Raw genomic sequence first — 23364 nt, 5'->3', positions numbered from 1 at the left:
TTAGATGGCTGGCATACATGAGATGTTTTTCATTTTTTAGATTTTTCAGTGAGCTATAGAGTAAAACTTAGAGGATTTCACTGTTTCTATACTGAAAGGAAAAATGCAAAGTTAATTTTAATCTTTTGTTAGTGTCATTAAAGGTAATGCCATGGTTAATAGCAAGAGCTGTGAAGTTAAACATGGGTTTGATTCAAGACTATATGAGCTTTAGTTTGCTCATCTAAACTGCTGGGATAATAACTAGTTCATCCAGTTCATGAAAATTAAATGAGATAATTTATGTTAAATGGTCATTGAGTACTTGTTTTAACTACTGATAGTATTGCCGTAGATCAGTAAAGCCATTTAAACTTCAACCTGTTAGAAAATTTGCTCAGTACTGGGAATAGCAGTCCATTTTCTCATCACTCCCAGGTCTGTATCTGTGCACATATTATATGATATTAATATTAATATATCTTTGGAACCACCACCTCTCCTGTCCCTCAAAAAGAGGAAATTGTTTGCAAACTCTATTAAGAGTTTATTGGAGTATCTCTCACATGCTGTTTCCTAAGATATTGAGACTTTCCTGTGGTCTACACTGCAGTGAAGCCAGCTTCTTATACTCAGGTTCCTCTACTATTTGATTAACTACACTTTCTGCAGTTTTATAGAGCTGTAGTTAGAATCCTAGATATAAAATACATGTGACTTCTTAAAATGTCTCAGACTTTTGACTCATTAGTAAAATGGTCTGAGCGCAGAAGTGATTTGGAATAGAGGATGGGGAGCAGTATTTAAGCATCCAAACAGTTGTTTATAGTCTCCCTAAACTCCTCCCGTCAGTGCTTATTGTTTCACTGATTCCTGCAAACCGTGTTACTCTGTAATTTAGATGGGGCAGCAGTATTAATATTTCTGTGCAGTTTTTATTTCAAAACTTCTTACTGACTTTAGTCTGTCCAATATTCTTTTATAGTTTTCTAATTGTTTCTCTTTTTGATAATGTCTGTTGCCATAATATGTGTTAAGAATAGCTTTCTCGTCTTCAGTGAATGGATTTCATTTTCTATAAGAAGATTTGCAGTTCATTTAAAAATAATCAAGATGATGTATTATGCCTGAGGGAATGCAAAAGACCAGAAGTTTGAGGGAGCAGTCTATGAGAATGTTGAAGATAATAAAAATAATAATAAAACAGTTGTTATATCCTCCCTGAATGTTTACTCTGTCCTATACTCCTGGCTAAGTATTTTCCATATCTTCTGTCAGTTAATCTCTATAGTCTTAGGGAGTATGGGTATTTTTGTTATCTTAATTTTGTGGATAAAAAAACAAACAGATTTAATAGAGGCGTTTGATCAATGGAATAGAATTGAGAGTCTAGAAGTAAACCCATACACCTGTGGTCACTTGATTTTCAACACATGCTCTTGGGGCAGTGGGATAGCCATATGTGAAAGAATGAAATCGGATCCTTACCATATATTAAAATTAATTGAAATTGAATGAAAGTCCTAAATATAAGAGCTGAAACCATAAAACTCCTGGAAGAAACCATACATACAAATCCCTATAACCTTGGATTTGGCAGTAGTTTCTTAAATAAGACACTAAAAGCACAAGCAACAGAAGAAAAATTTGATTTAATCAAAATTGAAAACTTTTGTACCTCAGTAGATACCAACAGAAAGTAAAAGAAAGCCCAAAGAATGGGAGAAAATAATTTGCAAAACACATATCTGATACGGGTCTAGTTTCCAGAATATGGAAAGAACTCTTATAATTAAAAAACAAATAGTCTAATTTTTAAATGGACAAAGTATTTGAATAGATTTCTCCAAAGAAGATAAACTATTAGCCAACAAACAAGCACTTGAAAAAGATGCTCAATGTTTCCATTCCTAGATCTATAACCAAAAAAAGAAAAATACTTTCAAACAAAAACATGTGCATCAGTGTTCATAAAAACACTATTCACAGTAGCTGAAAGGTGGAAATAATTCAAAGTCCATCACCTGGTAAACAGATCACTAAAATGGTATACCCAAATAGTGAAATAATCAGCCATAAAAAGGAGTGAAGTAGTGATACATGCTATGCTGCTGTCCACATGGATGAACCCTGAAAACATGCTCAGTGTAGGAAGCCAAACAAAAGGCCTTGGTATACTGTGATTGCATATATATATATGAAATACCTCGAGTAGATAAATCCTTACAGATAGAAAGTACACAGAAGGGTTGTCAGGGGCTGAGGGAAGGAAGAAATGAGTGTTTGCTCAGTGGATATGGAGTTTCCTTTTGGAGCAATGAAAATATTTTAGAACTATGTGATGGTGATAGTTGCATATGTTGTGAATGTACTAAATATATTAATGGTGAGTTTTATGTTTTGTGTATTTTACTCCAGTTGAAATAGTGTTTGTTCACAATGGGATGGAGGCGTAATGAAATGAGTGAGGAAGGGAGGTCAGCAAGAATTTGAGCAGGAAATGCTATCATAGATGGTTAGATGAGCTAAGAGAAAAATTGGGGAAAAGAGCCTATGTTTTGGCTATTGACTGAGTAGAGAAAGAACTGTAGTTGAATTGCCTGTTCTCAGTTTTAGGGACCTAGACCCTGATGGTGGTGGAGGTCTCATGACAGTAGCAAACTGGATTCTTGATGAAATTTAAAGCAACATATTAAAGGTCCAAATGAGTTCTGTCTGAAGGGACTTTCTGCAGTGGTAGAAATGTTCTGTACCTGTGCTATTCAAGTCCAGAAGTCAGTAACCAGTTGAGTTACTGACAGTTGAATATTTGAAATTGTGCTAGTGCTATTGAGGAGCTAAGTATTTAATTTTCATTAATTTTAATTTAAATAGCCACATATGGCTGGTGTCTGCTGGTAGTATATTGAAAAAAAGCTGACCTAGCACATTTCTACCGTTAACAGAGTTTTATAGGACAGTGCTGTGTTGAGCAATGTAGGCCTAGAATTCTTAATTAGTTAATATCTTCTCCCATGTCTATAGGAGAGAAACAACTCACCAAATACGATCATTGCCAATTCAGACTCAATTTGAGGATTCACAATTAGTGAGTTGGGGGACGTTAATGTAGAACCTTAATGTAGAAAGAAAAGACTCAGCATGATGTGCACTTCTCTCTGAAGTTTTTCCACAAAATTTCTAATCTATGCAAGCTGACTTTGTTTCCTACATTTGTAGTAGGAAAACAGATGTATCTTTGTATAATTTTACATAAAGTATTTTTTTAATATTTTACTTGTGTTTTATTTACAGAGGTAAAGAACTCAGAAGAACAGTATAATAAAATAGTAATACCAAATGAGGAAAGTGTCATTATCTATTATAAGATTAGACAGCAGCTTGCCAAACTGGGTAAAGAAATTGAAGAATACATTCATAAACCAAAGTATTGCTTACCATTTCTACAGCCAGGTCGTTTGGTAAAGGTATGTCATTTTTGGGTAAAGATGCTAATTGTTGTTCTATAATAATTATATTGTTTTACACTGTTCACGTGGAATTGATTGGGGGTGGGATCCTGTGTTAAGGTCTTTTAATCTCCACTAATTTTCATTTTGGGGGATATAAATCGAAGGAGACACTTTTGGAATTGACATATAAAATATCTCCCGTTATGAAATAAAAAAATAGAAGCAGTTTTGTGTGCAGTTTTAAGTCTTGGATGAATTCATTAGCTATAAAATATTAAAAATTTCATATAGTCTCAGAACAAATACATCATATCATTTTAGAAATTTGTTTGCCAACGGAGATATTCCTATTCTTGCTGTTTTAGAGGCCTATGATATTTGGTGGTGATTTTTTTCTTTGGGGTTAGTATCTTTTTCCTTAAGTTTAACTGATCTTTCAAAAAATATTTTACCAGGAAAACTATAATGTGGGCAAGGAAGTCTATAAAATTGCTTTTTGAACATAAATGTTTTTATTTACTTGCTTCCCTTTCTTTTTAGGTAAAGAATGAAGGAGATGATTTTGGCTGGGGAGTAGTGGTAAATTTTTCAAAGAAGTCAAATGTTAAGGTAAACTATTGCCCTTAAGGTAGAATCATATACAAAGTTCTAGTAAAGAGTTTTTTCAGACTCATGAAATTGATCAAAGTAGAAATAGCGTTACATTAAGAGAAGCTATAATAAATTCTGCCATAAAGAATTACATTTTTGAATAATCTTAAATTTTGTCTTCAAAGTGCTGTTATTTTCCAAACAACAGATTTTAATTTCATGACAGTTTACATGTCTTCTCTGAATTCATCAGTACTTTTTATAATTTTACTCTTTAAATTGAATATTAGAAAGAATTAGTTTCTGATAGGGAAAACTAGAATTTTGATTTAGGTATATAATAGTTGAAGAAAAGGTATTAGAACTAGTTAGGTTTTACTTATTCTGAGGGAAAACAATAATAAAGTTGGCTTTTGTCATTATTTATATAAATATTTTGAAAAGATTATGTGTAAAATTAAGGAAGATTTTGTTACTGTGTTAGATGAGCGACTATCTTGAAATTAAGTTAGCCACCCTGTTACATTTTCTTTGTCTCCCAGTATGTGACCTCAGGCAGCATTTTGTATCTCCACGTATATTTTTCTTTATCTTTAAAAATGAATAGTTTGCAGAGCACCTGGATGGCTCAGTACGTTGGGCATCTCATTCTTGATCTCAGCTCAGGTCTTGATCTTGGTTGTGAGTTCAGGCCCCACACTGGGCTCCACGCTGGGTGTGGAGCAACCTTAAAAAAAAAAAATAGTTTGCATAAGATAGCTGCATTCTCATAAGGTTAACCATGTCATGATTTTGTTGTCATTAACTTTGTTCCACCTGGGTATAGAGCAAGTAGGAATTAAGCTTTGGGATTGGAAGTTACTCCTGAAATACGTAAATGAATTTAGAGATAATGAAGTCATTTGTTGGGAAAAACAAGTTCATAGGTTTGGGGGCACCCGGGTGGTACATTCGGTTCAGCATCAGCCTTTAGCTCAGGTCATGATCTCAGGGTCCTGGGTTTAAGCCCCACATCAGGCACCTTGCTCAGTGGGGATTCTGCTTCCCTCTCTCTCTCTGCCCCTCTCCTGCTCGTGCTCTCTCTCTCAGATAAATAAAATTTCTTAGGTTTGTGATGGCTATTTTGGTGAATGATCTGTGATTAATCCCACTGAGGAACTTCTTAAGGATATTTAGTTTGTTATTACTATTTTGATACATTACCATCTTCATTAGTAATTATATATAAGATTTGTTCTTTAAGTATTGTCACACTTGTTATCTCATTTGATCCCAATTTTATAAGCATTCATTAACCACAGACACAAAATCTCTGTGCTTACTCATTTGATGAATAGCAGAAAGCAGATAATGAAAATAAAAGGCAGAATAGTATAAATACTTCAGTAAAGATACAAGTAAAGTACATTTGGAGCACAGAGGAGGAAGAAGTTATGTCTGAGCTATTAGAGATGGCATCTAATTAGGAAGATAATTTAAAATTTTTAAAGGAACCTTGGAGAATGAGTAGCATTCATTTGATGGAAATTTACTGCTGGAGGAGCAGCGATATGCAGCAGGCCCAGAACATTTCAGGTAAAAAGTGAAATCTTTTAGAAATATTGAAGTTAATCACAGAAAATGGTTAAAATACAGATTTGAGTATATTCAGTCTAGGTATCTAAACATGTGAAAGCACTGGTAGGTGTTTGATTAGTTGGTTGGTTGATTGGTTTGCTTGGGTTTAGTTTGGTTGTTTGCTTTTTTAATCTGTTTATTTTTGAGGAAGGGATTGATCTGATCAGAAGTTACTGTACTGACAGTGTTTGAAGGATATTGAAAGAGATAGCATAGTAGATACAAGTTTGTCAGTTAAGGAGACTTAACTCTTTTTGGGTGAGTCAGAAGGAAGGTGGTAAAGAATAAGGGTTCAGATGGAGGATACCGAGGAACTAGAATGGGCAGTCTTGTGTGGGAAGTTGGGGGAAGCTTTAGTGATGATAAGATTTCAAACTTAGATATGTGAAAAGTTGGCTGTATTGAGCCAATAGTATTAAACTGGATAAAGTTTGCCTCTCATTCTGTGTCCCCCCCCACCTTATTTTAAATATACAGTGAAGTAAAGCTTGGAATTTTAACCTTGACGAAGATTGCATGGGTATTATTCATTTGAGCCTGACTAGAACTCAGATATGACTTACAGGCTTTTATATTTTCTTAGTTCTGTTTTTCGTGTACAGTGAAAAGTGTGGCGGTAAATGCTAAATGTTGTGGTTCCATTCATACTTATATAACCCATGGTGGAAAAGCCTTTGCCAGTTTACTCATTCCATAACTTGTCTATATCTAAGAGAATATTGCTAGGGCAGAATATTTTTACTTGTAGGGTACTGAAGTGCTATAGATTTCTTTCACTGGTTTTACATTACTTATATGTTTGTTTTTTCAACAGTTTTACTGAGATATTATTTATATACTGTACTGTTTACTCAGTGACTTTTAGTAAATTCACCATCACCACAATCGATTTTAGAATATTTTTATCCTCTCAAAAGGAAAAGGAAACTTTTGTCATTCCCACCCTGTGCTCCCATACCCTCAATCCTGAACAGCTACTAATCTACTCTCTATAGATTGCCTGTTCTGAAGATTTCATAAAATCGAATCGTGATACGGTGTTTTGCGACTGGCTTCTTAGCATGTTTCCAGAGTTTAAGCATGTTGTAGTGTGTATTAGCACTTTGTTCGTTTTTGTGATTGAATAGCATTCCATTGTACAGATACATGACATTTTGTTTATCCATTCATGAGTTGATAGACATTTGGATTGTTTCTACCTCTGGGCTATTATGAATAATGCCCCTATAAACATCGATGTCTGAGTTTTTATGTGGACATAGTTTTCATTTCTCTTGGGAGTGAAATTGCTGGATCCTGTGGATACCGTACAACCATTTAAAGAACTGCCAGGTTGTTTTCTAAAGTGGCTGCACCATTTCACATTCTCATTAACAATGTATGATAGTTTTTATTTCTTCACATCCTCACCAACACTTAATATCTGACTTTTTGATTACACTCAGTATATAGTGGTATCTCATTGTGGTCTTGATTTGTATTTCCCTGATGACTAATATTGCCAAGGATCTTTTTATGTGCTTATTGGCCATTTGTATATTCTTTGGAGAAATGTTTTCAGCTCTTTTGCCCACCCACATTCAAATTGAGTTGTCATTTTATTACTAAGTTATATGAGTTCTTTATGATATTTGATTTCCAGATATTTATCTCCCATTTTGTGGATTATCTTTACTTTCTTGATAGTGTCCTTTGAAGCACAAGTTTTTAATTTTGATGTAATCCAAATTAAATCTTTTTGTTTCCTTGTTACTTACGGTTTTGATGTCATATATAAAAATTACTGCCAACATCAAGCTCATGAAGATTTACCTCTGTGTTTTCTTCTGAGAGTTTTTTTTTTTTTCATGCTACCATGCAACAAAACTTTCATTAACATTTTGAACAGCAGTTGAGAAAACCAGTGATTCAGTTATTACTGAAACTGGTAATTTCTAAACTTAAATTGGGGCAAATGGCTATAGTGCAGAGCAATGCCATCATTGGGCACTATGAATTCAAGACTGAAGAATTAACAGCCACCCCTCAGACGGAGAACCAGGTGGAGAGTTGACTCTTTCTGGATATTGTAATCAGAAAGAGTGCGGCCATCTTCCAGCTGCTTGCCAGCAAAGATAAGCCTCTGCTGGTCAGGGGGGATGCCCTCTTTATCTTGGATCTTCACCTTCACGTTTTCAATGGTATCACTGGGCTCCACCTCCAGGGTGATGGTCTTCCCAGTTAGGGTCTTCATGAAGATCTGCATGCCACCCCTCAGGCGCAGAACCAGGTGCAGGGTCGACTCTTTCTGGATGTTATAATCAGAAAGAGTGTGGCCAGTGTGGCCATCTTCCAGCTGCTTGCCTGCAAAAATGAGCCTCTGCTGGTCAGGGGGGATGCCCTCTTTATCTTGGATCTTGGCCTTCACATTTTTGATGGTGTCACTAGGCTCTACCTCTAGGTTGATGGTCTTGCCGGTCAGGGTCTTCACGAAGATCTGCATTTTGACCTGTTAGCGAATGCAAGGACACTGGATGCAATCATGTCGAGTTACCCAGATGCCAAGACACCGACACCCGACAATGCCAGCCACTCTTCTAAGAGTTTTATAGTTTTACCTATTATATTTAGGTCCCTGATCCATTTCCAGTTAATTTTTGTATGTGGTATAAGGTAAGGGTCCAGCTTCATTCTTGTCCTAGCCCTGGTTATTGGAAAACTCTTCCCTCATTAAATGATCATGTCATCCTCATCAAAACTCAGAAGATCATAGCCTTTATTTCTAGACTCTCAGTTCCGTTCACCTCTGTGTCCATCCCAGTGCCAGTACCATATGGTCTTCATTTACCATATCTTTGTAATTAAGTTTAAAAAAAAATAGATTTATGAGTTCTCCAGCTTTGTTCTTCTTTTCAAGATTGTTTTGGCTATTCTGGGATCCTTACAGTTTCATATGAATTTGATTATCTGCTTGTCAGTTTTTACGAAGAAGTCAGCTGGGATTCTGAGAGGGCTTACACTGAATCTGTGTATCAGCTTGAATATTGCTGTCTTAACATAATTGAGTCTTTCAGTCATGAACACAGCAAGTTTTCCCTCATATTTACAGACTTTTTTTTTAAAGATTTATTTTTTTTTAAGATTTTATTTATTTGAGAGAGAATGAGAGAGAGAGCACATGGGGGGGGCGGGTCAGAGGGAGAGGCAGACTCCCCGCCGAGCAGGGAGCCTGATGCAGGACTCAATCCTGGGACTCCAGGATCATGACCCGAGCCGAAGGCAGTCACCTAACCAACTGAGCCAGCCAAGTGTGAGAGCGCGTGCAAGCTTGGGGTGGGAGGCAGAGCATACTCCCCGCTGAGCGAGGAGCTGGACATGGGGCTCCATTTCACAACCCTGAGATCATTCATGACCCTCGCTGAAATCAAGAGTCGGTTGCTTAACCGGCTGAGCCACCCAGGCGCCCCTTATTTCGATATTCTTATTTGGTAATTTATTGTTTTTCAAGTATAAATTTTATACTTTTTTTCTGTATACAAGGCCATGTTGTATCACAAATAGAGATGGTTTTCTCCCTTTTCAATGTGGCTGCATTTTAGTTCTTTTTTTGCCTACTTGTTATGGCTAAAACCTCAAGTACAATGTTAATAGAGGTAATGAGAGCAGATATCCTAGTCTTTTTCCGAATTTAGGGGGGAAACATCCAGTGTTTATCCATTATGAATGATGTTAGCTCTGGGTTTTTAAGTGTCCTTTACCAAGTTGAGGAAGTTTCTTTCTATTCATAATTTGTTGAGTGTTTTTGTTACGAAAGATTATTGTATTTTGTCAAATGCTTTTAATGTACCTATTCAGATGATCATGTAGTTTTTAATTCCATTTGGTATTTATTCTGATGTGCTATATTAGGTTAATTGATTTTTAAATGTTAAATCAACTTTGGATTCCTGGATAAATCCCACTTGGTCATGCTGCATTATTCATTTTATTTGTTGCTGGATTCATTTTGCTAGTATGTTGCAGAAGACTTTTGCATCTACATTCATAGGAGATACCAGTCTATAGTTTTCTTCGGATGTTTTTGTCTGGGTTTGGTTAACAGGTTAGTGCTGGCCTCATATTGAATTTGGAAGTGTTCCCCTTTTTTCTGTTTTTTTGACAAGTTTTTGAAGAAATGGTATTAATTTTTTTTTAATTGGAAGACTTCGGCAGTGAGAACACCTGAGCCTGGGCTTTTCTTTGAGTGTAGTTTATGATTATTAAGTCAGTTTTATAGGGTCTGTTCAGATTGTTTATTTCTTCTTGGGTCAGTTTCAATGATTTGCTTTCTTAGAAATTAGTCCATTTCATCTAAGTTACCTAATTTACTTGTATATAATTGTTCATGATATTAATTTATAATCCTTTTTATTTCCAGAAGGTGGTTAGTAATGTCCCCTCCTTCATTTCTCATTCTAATAATTTGAATCTTTCATCTAGCTAAATGTCAATTTTGTTGATCTCAAAGAACGAGCTTTTGGTTTCATTGATTTTTCTATTTTTCAATTTCATTAATTTCTGCTGCATTTTTGTTAATCCTTATATCTGCTAGCTTCAGTTTTAGTTTTCTGTTCTTTTTTTATTGTCTTAAGGTAAGAGGTCAGGTTATTAATTTGAGATCTCTCTTCCAGTTTAATATAGGCATTTATGCCTGTAAATTCCCCTCCAGGATGATAGTTTATCTGCATCCCATAAGTTTTGGTATGTTTTAATTCATTTTCATTTACTTCCAAGTATTTTCTAATTTCTCTTTTGATTTCTTCTTTGACCCCCTAGCTATTTAGGAGTGCGTTAATTTCCATATATTCGTGAAATTCCCAAATTTCTGTCTGTTTTTGATTTCTAATGTCATTCCTTTCTTGTTTGAGAAATAATTGGCATTATTCCAGTCCTTTTGAATTTATGGAAATTTGTTTAATGGCCTAACATATGGTCTATCCTGCAGAATGTTTATATGTAGTTGAGAAGAATGTATATTCTGTTTTGGGTGAGATAGTCTATAGATGTCTGTTAGGTCTGGTTCATTTATGGTGTTCAAGTCTTCTGTTTCTTTTCTTGCAGATCTTTTGTCTATTTGTTCTATGCATTAAAGTAAGGTATTGAAGACTAGTTGGATCTTTTTTTATTCAGTCTGAAAAATCTCTGCCTCTTGTTATGGTTCCTTAATCAGCTGGTTAATCTATTCACATTTAGTGTTATTGATATTGAATTTGTGGCTGCCATTGTGCTTTTTGTTCTGTAGTTTCATTTTGTTTTTCTAGTCCTCCTTTACTGCTTTCTTTTGCATTAAGTGCTTATGTTCTAACATAACATTTCAGCTTTTTTTTTTCATTTTATTTTAATGATTTCTTTCTCTACTTTTTATGTTTTATTTCTCTACATCTCAATTTTTTTTTACTTCCTTAGTGGTTGTTAGGGCCTCTCATATCCTGTATTTCCATGTTAACTTAACAGAATAAGTTTCAGATTTATACTGAATTCCAATGAGACGTAGAGACATTATTCCCATATACATTTGTTCCATTTTCCCTCTTTTTGTGATATAATCTATAAATGTTACAAACCCAACAATACATGCTATAATTATAACTTAATATGATTTTATGATTTATAAAGAAGCTTAGAGAAGAAAGAGCAAGTATTTATAGCTCTTGTTATATTAATCTCATTATTTATCATTTCTGGTTTATTTTATTGGATCCTATGGATTCAAGTTACCATCTGGAGTTTTTGCCTTAGCTCAGTTCAACTTTGCTCCTACCCACCTCCTTTGTGCCATTATTGGAAAATATATTACATTCCTATATGTTGCAGACTTAACAATTCAATATATATGTATTATTTCATTTTTAAATCATTTAGTAGAAAAAAATAATTTTTATACTGTCTTTTTAGTTACATAATTACCTTTACCAGTGCTCTGTTTATTCATGTAGATTCAGATTAATGTCTAGTATCACTTGCTTTCAGCCTCAAGAATTTCTCATATTTTTTATAAAGTGGGTTCTGCTAGCAACAAATTCTCTGTTTTTGAAAGATAACTTTGGTGGATTTATAGATTCTTGGTTAACAAGTGTTTTTCTGTGAACATGCCTTCTGGTCTCCATTGTTTTTGCTGAGAAGTTTCTGCTGTTAATCTTACTGTGGTCCCCTATAAGAGAGGAGTCTTTTTTTTTTTTTTCCCCCTCTTGCTGATTTCAAGATTCTCTCCTTTGTTTTGGCTTTCTGCATTTTTATTATGATGTGTCTCTGCTCATCTCTTTATATTTATTTTACTTGGAGTCCATTGAATTTCCCGAGTATGTAGATTAATATTTTTCAGTTAATTTGGGACATTTTCAGCCATTATTTCATCAGATATTTTTTCATCTCTTTCTGTCTTCTCCTGGTACTCACATTATGGGTATATTATTGTACTTATTGGTATGCTACATTTGTCTGAGGTTCTGTTCATTTTCTCCTTTTTTATTCCCCGTTTTTTTGGGTTATGTAATCTATCAGGCTATGTACGGATGTGCTGCTGCTTTCTTCTGCTACTTCAGATCTCTTGAGCCCCTCTAGTGATTTCTTTCATTTCAGGTGTACTTGTACTTATGAATTCAAGAATTTCGTTTTTGGTGGTTTTTATCACATCTGTCTCTTTATTGCTATTCTCTATTTGATATGACATTGTTATTTTACCTTCCTTTACTTCTTTAATTATGATTCCCTTAGTTTGAAAATATTTATGCTGGCTTCATTTAAGTCTTTGTTTAATCCAGTATCTGGTCACTCTCACAGGCATTTTCTTCTGTTATCTGCTTTTTTCTGGTACTTAGGTCTGGAATCATACTTTTCTGTTAATGTCTTATAATTTTTTCTTTGAAATTGGACATTTTAAATAATATATTGTGGCACTCTTGGTACTGGTCCCTCCTTCCCTCCCCTCACACAGGTACATTGTTATTTGCTTGTTTATTAGTTTAGTCATTAGCTCGAATGAGTGAAGTCTGTTCCACCCCCACTCATAACCTTCTTCCTTTTGAGTGACACTTTAGGACCTGTGGACTACATGAAGCATGGAGGCTTTTTTTTATTTTTTAAGATTTTATTTACTTATTTTAGAGAGAGAGCATGTATTGGGGGGAAGCTGAGAAAGAGGGAGACCAGCAGACCCCTGCTGAGTGGGGAGCCCCATATGGGGCTTAATCCCAGGAGCCTGAGATCATCACCTGAGCTGAAATCAAGAGTAGGACTCTGAACCAACTGAGAGACCTAGGTGCCCTAAGCATCAGGTCTTTATAGCTCGCCTCTCCCAGCATGACAGCAATGCCTTAAAGGCAGGGTAAACAAGGGCAGTTGAGGCCCCAGTATTCTTAGCAGTACCACACCTAAGATAGAGTCTCTGGCCAACCATTGGTGGCTGGGCAGAAGAAGGGTGTCCCCACCTCTCAGCCTCACTTGCCCAGAACTTTTGCTCATTAGTGAGTGGGAGCAGGATAAGAAATGCTGCCATCCTACGCCTTCTGGAAAGATTGCCCTCCAACTAAGAGCTGCAGGGAGAGGGAGCCCTACTGTGTTTTTGGCTTCACTAGTCTGCAGTTTTTGTCTTGCTGAGCTAGGAGAGATGAGGTGGGAGTGATCTTGGTTTAGATATCAGACTTAACGTTGTTCCTAATGAATTTTGTGGACTTTCTTGAATAGATGTTTCTTCACTTGCTATGTGCCCTTAGAACCATTTCCAGAGACTTCACATGGTTGGTTTTTTAGAACTTTTCTCAAGTTTGCCAGGGAGCTGGGTGTGTGATATACTACCATGCCGTCATGCTGGTAATTGATCTCAGGTTTTATATTTTTAAGGGAGAAAAATTATACCTAACATAATTATAATTACATTTGCACACACATACATAGTGAACAAGTTTTTAAGTGATTTACCTCTCTTGGTCCTTAATCCATGTATAAAAGTAGTGCCAGCTGATGAGAATTCTTTTAGGCAAATATGAAATGGGGAATAGAGAAGAACATATTTCACTTTTTTTTTTCTGCTTAAATTGGTGGTGAAACTTATTTCTCCACTGAGTTGCTTACATTTGTTCACTAAAAACATGAAATACTTTTTTTATTGATTTTGTAATCTAGGCGAGAATACTAATACAGAGATTTTTGTGGTTAATAGGGTTTGGTGTAAAGACAGGAAAAATACACACTAAGGAAGAAGATATTTGAAGCATTTTAAAGAGAGAGAAATATGATTGTCAACATTTATTTTATATTGTTTCTTTATATTCTACGAACTTGAAATTTTCATCAGAATTATATTTTAATCTGATAATTTCCACTTATAGTATGGAATTGGCCACATTTTAAAAGGAATGAAAAGTTAGGGAAAAAAGTTCAATTATGTGTTTAGGAAGTTAAAAATAAGGACATAGGTGTAAAAATTTAAAGAATTTATACTAAGACAATCATTAAGCCAACTAGAACATTTAGTAATTATTTTCTTATGTGAAGGATGACATTGTTGATCCACCTTTACCACAGTGTAGAGCTTAGAAGTAGTTCAGTGAGAACGATATTACAATCTTTTTTTTTTTCTTTTTGATAGAGAGAAAGCATGCATGCAGGGGGAGGGACAAAGGGAGAGGGAGAGAGAGTCTTAAGCAGACCTCACGCTCAGCACAGAGCCCCTCTCTGAAATCATGACTTGAGCCAAAATCAAGAGTCAGTTGCTTCATCAACTGAGCCACGTGGGTGCCCCAAATTATTTTATAATCTTTAAGAAATATTTTTAACAGCAAATTTCCACTTAATGCCTCAATACAGAGTCTTTGAAGTGTGCTCCCATAGTAACACTTAAGGATATCTCTGTAATGTGAGTGATTTTGGCAACTTTACAAAGAAAGATTACATAGATATACTTGAGTTCCAATGGTCACTTCTTTGATTGTTTTAGCTTACAGAGGAAGAATATTAAATTTAAAAATAAAATCTATAGAATTGGAACTAAACCCAACAAGACAGTTTTAGATTATCTAGATACATTACAGACTGTTCATAAATCATAGATTATTTTTGTTTAAATACTCGTCACCTAACACTTTGGAGTTAATTCATTCATCAAACTGGAATGGATCTTACACAGAGGGTTTTTTCCCCTCTGGAAGCAAAGATAACAGTCATTGATTCTCCTTACAGTCTTTTGTCTCCTGGAAGATTAACAGTTGGGTCCTAACTTCTTAGCTCATTGTTTTATAAAATCATTTTATATTGACTAAGCTTTACATAAATACATAATCTTTGCAGCTACAGACTTAATTGAAAAAAATGTTCAGCTTTGGTTTGTGTCTATACCAAAATGAAGAATGTTTTGATGAAACATTTAAAAATAACCATATTTTGGGGGGAAAAAAGTATGTGGAGAAAAAAATTGGGTTTTGAGGAATGGAGCTTATGTATTCAGAAATTTGAATTCAGTAATTTAAGATAATTATGGTTGTATTTTTGGTTTGTATTTGGAAACGTATTTGTTAAGCGATTGGTAGTTTAGTGCAGAAATAGATCATAGGTATGAGTTTGTCATTTCTTGAAAGTTTTTCAGTTTTGAACAGTAACTGTGCCTAGGGGATACCAAGCAGTTAATTCTTCGACTTGTTCGCTCCTCAATCAAAATAACTTTCCTTTTATCATTTTATGCAAAAGGATCACTCAAATATTGAATTAAAAAGACCAAAGAAAAATATCTTTTTGCTGTTTGAAAGATACTGCTGTCAAGCAAATTATCATAAATTACAGATGTAATTAATCCTTGGATCTTGAGAATTATATTTTTATTAGAGAATATAAGACCAAAGTTTTTTAATAAAATTATATAAAACCACATTATAGAGGTGCCAGTGTACTAGGCAATAATCTATGTTCAGTATAATTTTCATGTTTAATTAGGATAATTTGAAGATACAGTTTTATTTTCTGAAACTGTTGATTTCTTATGGTTTCTTTTTCTAATTATAATATTAAAATTATAAACTTATCATTGGAAACTTAAAATGGCATTTTATGTCAATTAATGACTCATACTATTTTTATTTAAGATTTATTTTAGAGAGAGAGTGTGTGAGCCGGGAAATGGGCAGAGGGAGGACAGCTCATACTATTTAAATTCATAAGTATCAAGTCTACAGTCATACCACCCTGAACACACACACACAGTCTCATCTGAATTCATAAGTATCAAGTAATTTCTGTGTTTTCTCATCCAGTGGAGCATGTTGAAAGATGAAGGACAGCCTTCATTTCATGAAATAAACATTTACTGTGCAGTATGTGCCATTCATAATGCTAAATGCTGAGAACATAGTCCCTGTACCAATGGAACTTAAAATTTGTGGGCCAGTATTTAATAATGAGCTTCTTTTATCTTATTTTCTTCTAGCCTAATTCTGGTGAACTGGATCCTTTATATGTAGTTGAAGTACTCCTGCGCTGTAGCAAAGAAAGTTTGAAAAATTCAGCTACTGAGGCTGCAAAACCAGCTAAACCTGATGAGAAAGGAGAGATGCAGGTTTGCACTTTATTTTTCATCTTCAGATTTCAAATACTTTTTGAATTATGTATAATCACTAGATTTCCTGAGTATGATTATAATGAACATACTATCTTGATTTCTAAGTGGGAAGATTTCAAGGCTTTTAAAGGTATGTTAAAGCCATCTAAAATATCAGAAGGGTGATTAATGAGATTAAAGCTCTGTTTCTGTTATCAGATTGTGGTCAGGTAAATAATGATGAAGTGAAAGATAAAGAGAATTTAATAATATAAATTTTCACATGAAGTTGAATTTTACTTGAACTATAATGATGTTTTATCATTTTTGTGATGAAATAACTTTGCAGTTTTACATCATCCATGCTGTTTAGTACATTCCTATGAAATATTGAAGCAGTAATTTGATAATTAAAAATCCTGCATAAGTTTCCTTAGTTGTAACCATTTAATTTACATGTGCTTTTAACAGAATTTTAGTTGAAGTATAGTTGACATATAACATTATATTAATCTGAGGGGTACAACACAGCAACTAACATTTATATATATTACAAATGCTCAAAAAGGGGCACCTGGGTGGCTCAGTCATGAAGCGTCTGCCTTCGGCTTGGGTCATGATCCCAGGGTCCTGGGAATGAGCCCTGCATTGGGCTCCCTGCTCGGCGGGAAGCCTGCTTCTCCCTCTCCCACTCCCCTGCTTGTGTTCCCTCTCTCCCTGTGTCTCTCTCTGTCAAATGAATAAAAAAAATCTTTAAAAAAAAAAAAAAAAAAACTCAATAAAAACAGAAAGAAATGCTCACCACAATAAGTGTAGTTACCATCTGCCACCGTACAGAGTTATTACAATATTATTGGTTATAATTCCCTATGCTGTACTTGTCATCCCTGTGACTTTCTGTTTCATAACTAGAAATTTGTATCTGTTAATCCTCTTCACATGTTTCATCTCTCACCTCACCCACCTCCCCTCAGGCAACCACCAGTTTGTTCTCTGTATTTATGAGTGTGTTTTTGTTTTTTTTGTTTGTTCCTTTTGTTTTTTAGATTTTTACATATAAGTGAAATCATGAGGTATTTATCTTTGTCTGATTTATTTCACTTAACATAATAACCATGTTGTTGCACATCCATCCATATTATTGCACACGACAAGATTTCATTCTTTTTTATGCCTGAATAATATTACTGTGTGTGTGTGTGTGTGTGTGTGTGTAACACATATTCTTTATCCATTCATCTGTTAATGGACAGATTGCTTCTCTATCTTGGCTGTTGTATATAATGCTGCGATAAACAGGGGTGCATATATCTTTTCAAATTAGTGTATTCATTTTTTTAGGGTTGATAACCAGAAGTGGAATTACTGGATCATATAATATTTCTATTGCTCATTTTTGAGGAGCTGCCACATTGTCTTCCACAGTGGCTGTATCCATTTACATTCTCAATGCCTGAGGGTTCCCTTTTCTCCACATCCTTACCAACACTTACTTCTTATCTTTGTGATACTAGGCATTCTTAGAGGTGGGTAGTGATATTTCACTGTGGTTTTGATTTGCATTTTCCTGATGATTAGTGACACTGAGCATCTTTTTTTTTTCAAATATGATTTTTTTTATTATGTTCATCACCATACATTACATCATTAGTTTTTGATGTAGTGTTCCATGATTCATTATTGGCATATAACACCCAGTGCTCATTCAATACGTGCCCTCTTTAATACCCATAACCAGGCTAACCCATCCCCCCACCCCCTCCCCTCTAGAACCCTCAGTTTGTTTCTCAGAGTCCATACTCTCATGGTTCATCTCCCCCTCCGATTCCCCCCTCTTTGGTTCTTCCCTTCCTGCTATCTTCTTCTTCTTTTTTTTTTTTTTAACATATAATGTATTATTTGTTTCAGAGGTACAGGTCTGTGATTCAACAGTCTTACCCAATTCATAGCGCTCACCATAGCATATACCCTCCCCAATGTCTGTCACCCAGCCACCCCGCCCCTCCCACCCCCCACCACTCCAGTAACCCTCCGTTTGTTTCCTGAGATTAAGAATTCCTCATATCAGTGAGGTCATATGATATATGTCTTTTTCTGATTGACTTATTTCACTCAGCATAATACCCTCCAGTTCCATCCACATCGTTGCAAATGGCAAGACTTTATTCCTTTTGATGGCTGCATAATATTCCATTGTATATATATAACATATCCTTATCCATTCATCTGTGGATGGACATCTTGGCTCTTTCCACAGTTTGGCTATTGTGGACGTTGCTGCTATAAACATTGGGGTGCACATACCCCTTTGGATCCCTACATTTGTATCCTTGGGGTAAATACCCAGTAGTGAAATTGCTGGGTTGTATGGTAGCTCTATTTTCAACTTTCTGAGGAACCTCCATACTGTTCTCCAGAGTGGCTGCACCAGCTTGCATTCCCACCAACAGTGTAGGAGGGTTCCCTTTTCTCCACATCCCCGCCAACATCTGTCATTTCCTGACTTGTTAATTTTAGCCATTCTGATGGGTGTGAGGTGATATCTCATTGAGGTTTTGATTTGGATTTCCCTGACGCTGAGTGATGTTGAGCACTTTTTCATGTGTCTGTTGGCCATTTGGATGTCTTCTTTGGAAAAATGTCTGTTCATGTCTTCTGCCCATTTCTTGATTGGATCATTTGTTCTTTGGGTGTTGAGTTTAAGAAGTTCTTTATAGATTTTGGACTCTAGCCCTTTATCTGATATGTCATTTGCAAATATCTTCTCCCATTCTGTCGGTTGTCTTCTGGTTTTGTTGACTGATTTTTTAGCTGTGCAAAAGCTTTTTATCTTGATGAAGTCCCAAGAGTTCATTTTTGCTCCTGCTTCCCTTGCCTTTGGCGATGTTTCTAGGAAGAAATTGCTGCAGCTGAGGTCGAAGAGGTAGCTGCCTGTGTTCTCCTCTAGGATTTTGATGGACTCCTGTCTCACACCGAGGTCTTTCAACCATTTGGAGTCTATTTTTGTGTGTGGTGTAAGGAAATGGTCCAATTTCATTCTTCTGCATGTGGCTGTATGATTTTCCCATCACCATTTGTTGAAGAGACTGTCTTTTTTCCATTGGACATTCTTTCCTGCTTTGTCGAAGATTAGTTGACCATAGAGTTGAGGGTCCATTTCTGGGCTCTCTCCTCTGTTCCATTGATCTATGTATCTGTCTTTCTGCCAGTACCATACTGTCTTGATGATGACAGCTTTGTACTAGAGCTTGAAGTCTGGAATTGTGATGCCACCAGCTTTGCTTTTCTTTTTTTTCAACATTCCTCTGGCTATTCAGGGTCTTTTCTGGTTCCATACAAACTTTAAATTTGTTCCATTTCTTTGAAAAAAGTGGATGGTATTTTGATAGGGATTGTATTAAATGTGTAGATTGCTCTAGGTAGCATTGACATCATCACAATATTTGTTCTTTCAATCCATGAGCATGGAACAATTTTCCATTTCTTTCTGTCTTCCTCAATTTCTTTCATGAGGATTTTATAGTTTTCTGAGTACAGATTCTTTGCCTCTTTGGTTTGATTTTTTCCTAGGTATCTTATGGTTTTGGATGCAGTTGTAAATGGGATTGACTCCTTAATTTCTCTTTCTTCTGTCTTGTTGGTGAATAGGAATGCCACTGATTCCTGTGCATTGATTTTATATCCTGCCACTTTACTGAATTCCTGTATGAGTTCTAGCAGTTTTGGGGTGGAGTCTTTTGGGTTTTCACATACAGTATCATATCATCTGCAAAGAGTGAGAGTTTGACTTCTTCTTTGCCGATTTGGATGCCTTTTATTTCTTTTTGCTGTCTGATTGCTGTGGCTAGGGCTTCTGTTACTATGTTGAATAGCAGTGGTGATAGTGGACATCCCTGCCGTGTTCCTGACCTTAGTGGGAAAGCTCTCAGTTTTTCCCCATTGACAATGATATTTGCTGTGGGTTTTTCATAGATGGCTTTCATAGATGGCTTTCATAGATGGCTCTTGGTACATACTGAGGTATGTACCCTCTATGCGTATACTCTGAAGAGTTTTGATCGAGAAAGGATGCTGTACTTTGTCAAATGCTTTGTTCACATTGATTGATTTGCGGATGTTGAACCAACCTTGCAGCCCAGGGATAAATCCCACTTGGTCCTGGTGAATAATCCTTTTAATGTACTGTTGGATCCTATTGGCTAGTATTTTGGTGAGAATTTTTGCATCCATGTTCATCAAGGATATTGGTCTGTAATTCTCCTTTTTGATGGGGTCTTTGTCTGGTTTGGGGATCAAGATAATGGTGGCCTCATAAAACGAGTTTGGAAGTTTTCTTTCCATTTCTATTTTTTTGGAAAGTTTCAGAAGAATAGGTATTCATTCTTCTTTAAATGTTTGGTAGAATTCCCCTGGGAAGCCATCTGGTGCTGGGCTTTTGTTTGTCGGGAGATTTTTGATTGCTGCTTCAGTTTCCTTAGTGGTTATAGGTCTGTTCAGGTTTTCTATTTCTTCCTGGTTCAATTTTGGTAGTTGATACATCTCTATGAATGCATCCATTTCTTCCAGATTGTCTAATTTGCTGGCATATAGTTGCTCATAATATGTTCTTATAATTGTTTGTATTTCTTTGGTGTTGGTTGTGATCTCTCCTCTTTTCATTCATGATTTTGTTTATTTGGGTCATTTCTCTTTCCTTTTGCTAAGTCTGCCCAGGGGTTTATCAGTCTTGTTAATGCTTTCAAAGAACCAGCTCCTAGTTTCGTTGATCTGTTCTACTGTTCTTTTGGTTTCTGTTTCATTGATTTCTGCTCTGATCTTTATTATTTCTCTTCTCCTGCTGGGTTTAGGCTTTATTTGCTGTTCTTTCTCCAGCTCCTTTCGGTGTAGGGTTAGGTTGTGTATTTGAGACCTTTCTTGTTTCTTGAGAAAGGCTTTTATTGCTATATACTTTCCTCTTAGGACTGCCTTTGCTGCATCCCAAAGATTTTGAACGGTTGTGTTTTCATTTTCATTGGTTTCCATGAATTTTTTTAATTCTTCTTTAATTTTCTGGTTGACCCATTCATTCTTTAATAGGATGCTCCTTAGCCTCCATGTATTTGAGTTCTTTCCGACTTTCCTCTTGTGATTGAGTTCTAGTTTCAAAGCATTGTGGTCTGAAAATATGCAGGGAATGATCCCAGTCTTTTGGTACTGGTTGAGACCTGATTTGTGACCTAGGATGTGATCAATTCTGGAGAATGTTCCATGGGCATTAGAGAAGAATGTGTGTTCTGTTGCTTTGGGATGGAATGTTCTGAATATATCTGTGAAGTCCATTTGGTCCATTGTGTCATTTAAAGCCTTTATTTCCTTGTTGATCTTTTGCTTAGATAATCTGTCTATTTCAGTGAGGGGGTGTTGGAGTCCCCCACTATTACTGTATTGTTGTGTATGTTATTCTTTGATTTTGTTATTAAATGCCTTATATAACTGGCTGCTCCCATGTTAGAGGCATAGATATTTACAGTTGTTAGGTCTTCTTGTTGGATATACCCTTTAAGTAGGATATAGGGTCCTTCCTCATCTCTTATTAACAGTCTTTGATTTAAAATCTAGTTTGTCTGATACACGGATTGCCACCCCAGCTTTCTTTTGGTGTCCATTAGCATGGTAAATGGTTTTCCACCCCCTCACTTTCAATGTGGGGGTGTCTTTGGGTCTAAAATGAGTCTCTTGCAGACAGCATATCGATGGGTCTTATTTTTTATCCAGTCTGATATTCTGTGTCTTTTGACTGGGGCATGTAGCCCATTTACATTCAGGGTAACTATTGAAAGATATGAATTTAGTGCCATTGTATTGCCTTTAAGGTGACTGTTACTCTATATTGTCTGTGTTCCTTTCTGGTCTGTTACTTTTAGGCTCTCTCTTTGCTTAGAGGACCCCTTTCAATATTTCTTGGAGGGCTGGTTTCGTGTTTGCAAATTCCTTTAGTTTTTGTTTGTCCTGGAAGCTTTTTATCTCTCCTTCTATTTTCAATGACAGCCTAGCTGGATATAGGATTCTTGGCTGCATATTTTTCTCATTTAGTGCTCTGAATATATCATGCCAGTCCTTTCTGGCCTGCCAGGTCTCTGTGGATAGTCTGTTGCCAATCTAATGTTTCTACCATTGTAGGTTACAGATCTCTTCTCCCGAGCTGCTTTCCGGATTTTCTCTGTCTCTGAGACTCCTACGTTTTACTATTAGATGTCAGGTTGTTGACCTATTTTTATTGATTTTGGGAGAGGTTCTCTGTGCTTCCTGGATTTTGATGCCTGTTTCCTTCCCCACATTAGGGAAGTTCTCTGCTATAATTTGCTCCAATATACCTTCTGCCCCTCTCTCTCTCTTTCTTCTTCTTCTGGGATCCCAAGTATTCTAATGGTGTTTCGTCTTATGGTATCACTTATCTCTCAAATTCTGCCCTTGTGATCCAGTAGTTGTTTCTCTCTCTTTTTCTCAGCTTCTTTATTTTCCATCATTTGGTCTTCTATATCTCTAATTCTCTTTTCTGCCTCATTTATCCTAGCAGTTAGAGCCTCCATTTTTGATTGTACCTCATTAATAACTTTTATGATTTTGACTTGGTTAGATTTTAATTCTTTTATTTCTCCAGAGAGGGTTTCTCTAATAACTTCCATGCTTTTTTCAAGCCCAGCTAGTATCTTTAAAATCATGATTCTGAACTCTAGTTCTGACATCTTACTAATGTTCATAGTGATTAGGTCCCTGGCGGTCGGTACTGCCTCTTGTTCTTTTTTTGAGGTGATTTTTTCCATCTTATCATTTTGTCTAGAGGAGAATAGATGAATGAGAGAACAAAATGCTAACAGGGTAACGACGTCTCCAGAAAATATATAGTAAACAAATCTGAAAAGACCTCAAACTGGGAGAAAAGAAAGGAAAAGAAAGAAAAAAGAAAAAAAGATAAAAGACAAACAAACCAAAACAAACAAAACAGAATATAATCAGATATGATCAGGCTGGTGCATAGATTAGTGCCACACGCTAGATTTTGGGGTGCATTTTGGTCTGTTAGAAGAAAGTGCCTCCCAAAATTTTAAAGAAAAACTTAATGTTCAAAAATAAGGGTTAATACGATGAAGTGATGGAAGATGACTGTAAAGATGAAAATATAAAAGATTTTATAAAAGGAAT

General features: G+C 35.7%; 2 protein-coding genes across 2 annotated transcripts in view; one reads left to right on the top strand and one right to left on the bottom strand.

Annotated features, from left to right (window-relative positions):
* Nucleotides 1-23364, top strand: part of MTREX (Mtr4 exosome RNA helicase) — a 113619-nt gene that overhangs the window by 52110 nt on the left and 38145 nt on the right. The window contains exons 17-19 of the mRNA XM_025892450.2: nt 3274-3446; nt 3972-4040; nt 16072-16200. Of these exons, the coding sequence (XP_025748235.1) occupies nt 3274-3446; nt 3972-4040; nt 16072-16200 (371 nt within the window). The remainder of the gene's footprint in view (nt 1-3273; nt 3447-3971; nt 4041-16071; nt 16201-23364) is intronic.
* On the bottom strand, nt 7544-8228 carry LOC141374901 (polyubiquitin-like). The gene has a single exon (XM_073905487.1). It carries the CDS (start codon nt 8119-8121, stop codon nt 7651-7653), a length of 471 nt encoding a protein of 156 aa, XP_073761588.1. The 5' UTR covers nt 8122-8228; the 3' UTR covers nt 7544-7650.

The sequence above is a fragment of the Callorhinus ursinus genome, unplaced genomic scaffold (assembly GCF_003265705.2).
Source record: "Callorhinus ursinus isolate GAN/ISIS: 27379988/994484 unplaced genomic scaffold, GSC_fseal_2.0 scaffold23, whole genome shotgun sequence".
Lineage (NCBI taxonomy): Eukaryota > Metazoa > Chordata > Mammalia > Carnivora > Otariidae > Callorhinus > Callorhinus ursinus.
This window is presented reverse-complemented; position numbering and strand designations above follow the sequence as displayed.

Coding starts and splice junctions, on each gene's coding strand:
- LOC141374901 (XM_073905487.1), bottom strand. CDS start 8,121: ATGCAGATCTTCGTGAAGACCCTGACCGGCAAGACCATCAACCTAGAG.